The 6,913-nt window shown below is 57.3% G+C and overlaps 1 protein-coding gene across 2 annotated transcripts; it reads left to right on the top strand.

Annotated features, from left to right (window-relative positions):
* Positions 1 to 835: 835 nt before the first annotated feature.
* Positions 836 to 6,691, top strand: UNC119 (unc-119 lipid binding chaperone). Of its 2 annotated transcripts, none has more exons than XM_063112245.1 (5): positions 836 to 912; positions 4,684 to 4,797; positions 5,289 to 5,391; positions 5,551 to 5,723; positions 6,018 to 6,691. In XM_063112245.1, the coding sequence occupies exons 2-5, from the start codon at positions 4,749 to 4,751 to the stop codon at positions 6,128 to 6,130; spliced, it is 438 nt and encodes a 145-aa protein (XP_062968315.1). In that variant the 5' UTR covers positions 836 to 912; positions 4,684 to 4,748; the 3' UTR covers positions 6,131 to 6,691. The 2 variants fall into 2 exon arrangements, with proteins under 2 accessions (XP_062968315.1, XP_062968314.1); XM_063112244.1 differs by having other exon boundaries at positions 857 to 1,126.
* Positions 6,692 to 6,913: the final 222 nt, after the last annotated feature.

Here is a 6,913-nt window from a genome sequence, read left to right as displayed (position 1 = left end):
GTGAAGCATGAGCATAACTTCCATTCATTTGTGTATATGTAGCAGTTTCCTGGTATCTGTCCTCCTGGGCTCACAGGCCCACCTTGCTTCCATGTGGCATGTGCCCTTCCTGCCCTTCCGTCCTGTAGAACCCTGGGGTGGCTAGACACCTGGGCCGTTGTCCCTAGGCACATCCTGGGTTGCCCAAGGCTGTTAGCAGCTGCTTCTGCTTTTTAGCAGGGGGTCTAAGAGAAAGCTTGTACCAGTGAAAGCCCTTAGATGCTAACTCATTCATCAGTTCAAAAAAAAGTGTGTCGAGCACCAGCTTCAGGGAGCACTGTGCTAGGTGTTGGAGTGTTACAGAGAACAAAGTAGACAGGATCTCTGCTTTCACCAAGCTCATCTTTCAGCGGAAAAAGTAAACAATAAAAATAATTCCACATAATGCATTAGAAAAACAAAGAACAAAACAAAACCCAGGCAGATGAGATAGTGACTGGAGGGAAAGTACTTTAGTTGGGTGTGAGGAAGGGCCTTTCAGTAGAAGTCATTTGAGCTGAGACCAGAAGGACCAGAAGAGGACATCTGGGGAAGAGCATTCCAGGCAAAGACCCTGAGGTTGGAACTCGCTTGGGGGGCATGGAGAACGGCTGGAACCCAGCGAGTAAGAGACCTAGTCAGGACCCCTCCGGCACTGGGAAAATGAAGGTCCGGGGTGAGCCCCCACCCTGGCCCGCCGTGCCCTCAGCCTTTCGCGGGGGCGGGCCGGGAGGTGGGCGGGGACAGTGTCCGGCCCACCCCCGGGGGCGGGGCGGTACCTGGGGCCCCGGCCGGGGGCGGGGCTGCGGACGCTCCCCCTTTCCCCGGCTCCAGCCGGCTCAGGCAGCGGCAGCGGCGGCAGCAGGCGATCCTCGGCCCCGCGAGGCCATGAAGGTGAAAAAGGGCGGCGGCGGGGTCGGGACGGGGGCGGAGCTCGCTCCAGAGGCCGCGGGCCCGAGCGTGGAGCCCAAGCCGGAGCCGCGGGCGGAATCCGAATCCGGGTCCGAGTCGGAGCCTGAGGCCGGCCCGGGGCCCAGGCCGGGGCCGCTGCAGAGGAAGCAGCCGATCGGGCCGGAGGACGTGCTAGGGCTGCAGCGGATCACAGGCGGTGAGCGCCGGCGGAAGGGGCCTCACGGCGCGGAGTCCCGGCCCCCGCCCCCTTTCCCGCCCGCCCCTCGCCTCCTCTCCCCCACCCGGGTCCCCCACGCCTGTGTCCCCTACTCTTTACTCGTCTGCCTTCTCCCTCCAAGCCTGAGATCTCTACGTCCCCGCTTCCCTTGATCTCCCTGTGTGCCCCTCCTCTTCCTTTGGTGATTTATTTCCACCCCACTCCTTCCCTTTTGAGGGACCGTCCCCTTTTCCCATGGTGAAGGTGCGGCAGTGTCTGCAACCGTAACCTTTTCCCCATAGAGTCTTCAGAGCCCTTTGAGGCCTGCCTGCACTATTGAGGAGGGGAGCTGAGTGCAGCCTGTCCTCAGCCCCCAACCTGGAGGCTCGGTAGAGACTGAGTTACTCAAGAGGCTTTAAGACCCTCAGGTCTCCCTGACCATTACTGCCCCTCCTTCCTAGATCGCCCAGGAAGACTGGAGCCATCTCCCTCCCCAGGAAAGAAACTGAGCAGGAAGCTTCAGTGTGTTGGCTGTGGGCCCTATCATGGGAGTGGGTTAATGCCCCCCTAAGCATGTCCTCTTCCAGGGGCTATCTCATCAGCAGAGGCTTAGTCTCCAGCACGGTTAAGTTTTTGAGCTGGACTGCCTGGGTTAGAGTCCTAGCTTTGCCACATAATTGGCTGTGTGACCTTGGGCAAGTAACTTCACCTCTCTGAGTATGTTTCTTCATCTGTAAAATGGGGATAATGACACCTATCTCATAAGGTTATTGTGAAAATAAAATAAGTCCTCTGATTTTGTACAGTGCCTGGCATGCTATACATGCTCTGTGAAAGGGACTCTTTTATCAATAGTATTGAGGGCCCCACAGGGCTATTCATGGCTGCTGCCTGGAGGCAGACAACTGGGCATTCAGGGTAGGGGAGGGGGTCACCATAGGCAGGGAATAAGGCTAGGAAGCCTCGTGACAGAGGCCATAGCTGAGCCTTGAAGAACAGGAGGTATTTGGAGAGACACTGGCCTTCTACCTTGGCCTCATTCGTCAGAAACCTGTCCAGGCTCCCTTTGTGAGAGCAACTCTTGGGCCCCTGCTCTGTGGGGCTGGGGGACAGACCTGAGCCCTGGAGCTGCAGGAGCAGCAGAGCCTAGGGCCCCCAGACAGAGCTGTGGAGGGGACCATGATGGCAGGCGTGAGCCTGTGCATCTGGGTCCCTGAGGGCCCAAATCCTCCCTTTTCTCTTAGCTAGGCAGCAGCCATTCTTGGCTGGGCCCCCAGAGTTCTGAGCTCCCTTGCCCAAGCAAGTATCAGTGGAAGGAGGGAGCCTGGACCAGGCTGATGTTAAAGCCAATTGGGCTGCAATTTGCAAAAGCAGCATTTAGGATTCATCTTAGCTGAGACAGTTCTTATAGGAAGTCCAGAGGTCAGGCTGACCTGTCTGGGTCCTAGGTAACTTCTGGGGTTTATTTTGCAACTAGAGGGGGCTTCCAGCTCATGGGTCTCCTAATCTGGAGGAAATTCTTGGCCCTTAGAGATGGGGCATCTGTGGAGGATGAGTAGGAAAAGGGGCTTCATGGGTCCCTTTTCCTGTGCAGGAGTTGGGAACAGGGCTCTAGGGCTCGCCACCCTGGAACCCCTTGCCTGGTCTCTTCTGACCCTAATCACACAGGTCTGAGGTTTGCTGTTTCTGGATTACTGGGCCCTGAATCCATCCAGCTTAGGAAGCTATTTGTGGCCGAGGGTAAGGGAGCAGTTGTGTTCTGAGCCCTCTGCCACTCTGCCCCTTTTTCTGACCTGATCCTGGGTCCCATGCCTCATCTCTGCCTGGCAGAAGGGAGGGAGTGGCCGTGGTGTTCTCAGCCATAGGCATCCCCTGTTCCTCACCTCCTCTAAGGATAGAAGGGGTTGATAGATTGAGTTTGCAGTAGAAGAGACTGAGGTCAGACTGCAAGAACAACTGTTCCCAAATGAGAGGAGAGGCTCCAAATGTTGGAGAATGGGGGAGGAAGGGAGGGCTTTATGGGGAGCTGGGAGTTAGGCAACTAGGGTCTTGCTCCCAACTCTGCCCCCTCCTCTCCCTGTGCACTTTGGATTAGTGCTTTCTTTCTGTGAAAATAAGGTGTGTACAGGGTGAGGTAGGGGCCGCCCACTTCCATTCCCTATCTCTCCTCCCCATGGGCCAAGGTGGACAGGCCAGGGCTCAGGGCCCTCCCCAAGCCTTATGTAGTCCCTGCTGGGCCCCAAGGTACCAGATGGCTACCAGGAGGGCTTCCTGGAGGGGGCTGCCCCAGGCTTGGAGAAGATACAGGCCTGGGGAAGAGAGAATGACTTATAATTCACTTCCTCTTCCTGGCCCAGAGGAATAGCGGGTGGCCCAGGGGCCTGGAGGGTGGTTTCCGGGCCTCTGTGGGCCACCAGGGGAGGATGTGATGCTGTGCAGGTTGATAGCACCAGAGCCCCCTCTCTGCTCCTTCCTATTTTTGGCTGGGAACTCCCTGAGCACTTGCAGTTGCTGCTGCGAGAGCATGAGGGTTAGAGTGGGCCTTGTGTGTTCCTGAGCGTCCTCGGGCAGGGCCTACACTGTTCCTGGTTCCCCTTCTGGGCCTGAGAACTCCCCTTACCCCCATCCACACCCTCTGCTGCACCTGCCACACCCTCTTCCTGGCCTAGCCTGGACTCTTCTCTGTGGGGGTTGGGAGTACTTTCTTTCTAGGGGGGCTCAGAGCCAAGGCTGGATAGATGACCTCTAAGGGGGTTCCCCTTGTGTGCTAAGACTTCCTCCCATTTGGAGATTAACAGGAGGGGAGCAAAGTTGACCCCCCTCCCTCTGACATCGCCAGCTCTGGACTTGAGTCAGCAGAGCTTTGGCTAAGCTGCTTAAGGGAGCTGGGCTTGCATAAGCCGCTTACAAGGAGAGGAGGGGGCTGGCGGTGGGGGTTGAGGAGGAACAGGAAGGCGTTGTTCACCTGCCTCAGCACTATCCATGTTAGGGTCAGTCCTCTCAACATCAGCCTTGCCTGATACATCTAGATGTAGTGCTAGGGGCAGCCATGAGGTGGGGGTGGGGATATCTTCCAGAGAAGGACCGTGTCTCTCCCAAGACAGAATTGTGTCACCCCCTTTAGAGGGAGGTTCCCAAAGGCAGGGGTGTATCTTCCTTCTCATGCTGGGGGCTCCCACCAGACTGTAGACCCATTTGGCTCAAAGGTACTCAGCCAGCCCTGGCAGAGCTAAGGCTGGGATAAGGGCCCTCAACTCCAGGGTGGGAGGGAAAGTGCAGGGGAGGTGGCCTTGTCCTCTACCCTCTTCTGCCTTGCCATTCCCTGACTCCCAGAGGCCACTGGGATAGAGCTTTCATCCCCCATTAAGTCCCCATGGTAAAGTTATGTGTCCTCTGCACTGTGGGGGCTCCCCCAAGGTAGGGGCTCAAATAACCCCTTTCTGGAGGGCAGTGACCCTAGAGAAAGTGGTAGCCAGGCTGGGTGGGGTCCCACAAATATTGAACTGGCAGCAGGGGCTTTGGGTCCCTTTCCTTGCTCAGCTGCCTGTCTTCCCTAGACTACCTGTGCTCCCCTGAGGAGAATATCTACAAGATCGACTTTGTCAGGTTCAAGATTCGGGACATGGACTCAGGCACTGTCCTCTTTGAAATCAAGAAGCCCCCGGCCTCAGGTAAGTGGGCGGGGTGTGCCACTGATGGGGAGGTGGGCAAGAGCTGTGGAGTGGGTTGCCCAGGGACTCCTCAGGCCACAGAGTCAGAACAGAGCTGGGTCGTGGACCCCAGCATTCTCAGGAGTCTGCAGGCAGCGAGGCCTCTCGTTTCCTTCCCATCTGTTTCTGTGGTTGGACATCTTGGGAGGGCAGCCCTGCCCCTTTGGTCCCTGCCAGCCTGCCCTCTGCAGGCCTCCAGGGGAACTGCAGTTTCAGAGGCCCTGGGCCTCTGTGCATCCTGTGGCCCTGGGAACCTCAGTCGAAATTGGTGACCTGTTGACCTAGAACCCACAGGTGGCACCATTTGGCCAATGATCTGAACTCTCAATGTGCATCAGAATCTCCTGGGGCGCTTTTAAAAATTCAGACAAATGGGGGCCCTTGGGTGGAAGCATGGGTGGGCAAGGGCCCCAGCCTGAAGCCCACTGAGCCCCAGGTGGGGTACATTGCAGATCGGTTGCCCATCAATCTGCGGGACCTGGACCCCAATGCTGGGCGCTTTGTCCGCTACCAGTTTACGCCTGCCTTTCTCCGCCTGAGGCAGGTGGGAGCCACGTGAGTCACTGGGCTAAGGGTGAGGGCTGGGGGTGACGGAGGGGGGAAGCAAGCCTTTTCTGAGTTCTTACTGACCTCTCTTAGGGGTGGTCTGTCCTGTGCCTGTCTGGCTGGCTGACTTGCAGGCCAGACTCAGCCCTGCCCCCTTCTCTTGCTCAGGGTGGAGTTCACAGTGGGTGACAAACCAGTCAACAACTTCCGCATGATCGAGAGGCACTACTTCCGCAACCAGTTACTCAAAAGCTTTGACTTCCACTTTGGCTTCTGCATCCCCAGCAGCAAGAACACCTGCGAGCACATCTACGACTTTCCCCCTCTCTCTGAGGAGCTGAGTGAGTGGGCAGGGACTTGTGGGAACAGGGGAGGGGTGGACATGTAGAGACCAAGCTCAGAGAGGGAGGGGTGCTTGTGGGTCTGACCCCCTTTTTTCCCACCCTGGGTCTCTCGTGTCTGGTACTATTCCTATGTCACCTATAGGGAAACAGGCTCAAAGAGTCTGGGGAACTCTCTGAGGTTCTTTAGCTGTGCCTGTCTTCAGCTGCCCCTGTTCTTCAGCTTTGAAGCCCCTGCAGTGGCCTGGCTCAGGCTCTTGACCTTTGCCCGGCCTGGCTGGGCCTCTCTTGCAGTCAGTGAGATGATCCGCCACCCATATGAAACACAGTCTGACAGCTTCTACTTCGTGGATGACCGGCTGGTAATGCACAATAAAGCAGACTATTCCTACAGCGGGACACCCTGACCCCCAAAACCACCCCTACCCCAGGAGGCTCTGGTCCTGAGCCCTGAGCTGTGATCTCCTCAACACTCACCTCTTAACCCCAGGTTTTCTGCTTGGAGAGTGCTCCAGGAGCCCTGGACCCTGAGTCAATGTGGGGATGAAGGGGGTTTGATGTCCCCAGTACAAGCCATGAAGCCCATGGGGCTTGGCACGTGGGATAGGGTGGTAGGGGAGCTGTTTGCCTCCGTGTCCAAGAGGGCACCCTGTGAGAGGAGCAGCCAGGACTTCAGGACAGCTTAGCTGAGACTTCTTGGGCCCGTTTCAGAGTAGTGTTCCCCTGTCTAGGCTGTGACTAGGTCAAGGCAGGGATCCATTCTCTGTCCCCTGTCTGCCACCTCCAGGACATTTAGAGTTGTATTCAGACAGAGATTCATGGTGGGGTCTGGCTGCTAAGCTGCCCAAAGGAGTCTGGGCCCTGGCCCCAGTGCCAGCCTCCCCGATCAGGAGCCGAGACACTGCCTGAGGTGTGGGAGGGACCGGCCCAAATTGCAGCCTGTGGTAGGAGCTGGACCAACTGTATATAGTTTTCAATAAACTTTCTCTTTTTCTGGTCTCTGGCATGGGCCAGCCTGAGTGTGGTCTATGTGGGCAAAGGCGCGGCGGGCGGAGGGGGCTGGCAGATATGTGCTCAAGGTGGTAAAAATCTTCGCCCTCCCTCCTCCCAGGGCCCTCTGACCCCCGAGTCCCCTGTCGCCTGGTTCTCTGTACTCTGACACCATGCCTGGTATCTAGAGTGAGCATTTA

The sequence above is a fragment of the Cynocephalus volans genome, chromosome 10 (genome assembly GCF_027409185.1).
Source record: "Cynocephalus volans isolate mCynVol1 chromosome 10, mCynVol1.pri, whole genome shotgun sequence".
Classification (NCBI taxonomy): domain Eukaryota; kingdom Metazoa; phylum Chordata; class Mammalia; order Dermoptera; family Cynocephalidae; genus Cynocephalus; species Cynocephalus volans.
The sequence above is the reverse complement of the archived record's forward strand: the minus strand, read 5'-3'. Positions and strand labels throughout refer to the sequence as shown.

Coding starts and splice junctions, on each gene's coding strand:
- UNC119 (XM_063112244.1), top strand. CDS start 907: ATGAAGGTGAAAAAGGGCGGCGGCGGGGTCGGGACGGGGGCGGAGCTC. Junction 1,127..4,683: donor GCTGCAGCGGATCACAGGCG/GTGAGCGCCGGC, acceptor TGTCTTCCCTAG/ACTACCTGTGCTCCCCTGAG. Junction 5,724..6,017: donor CCCTCTCTCTGAGGAGCTGA/GTGAGTGGGCAG, acceptor CCTCTCTTGCAG/TCAGTGAGATGATCCGCCAC.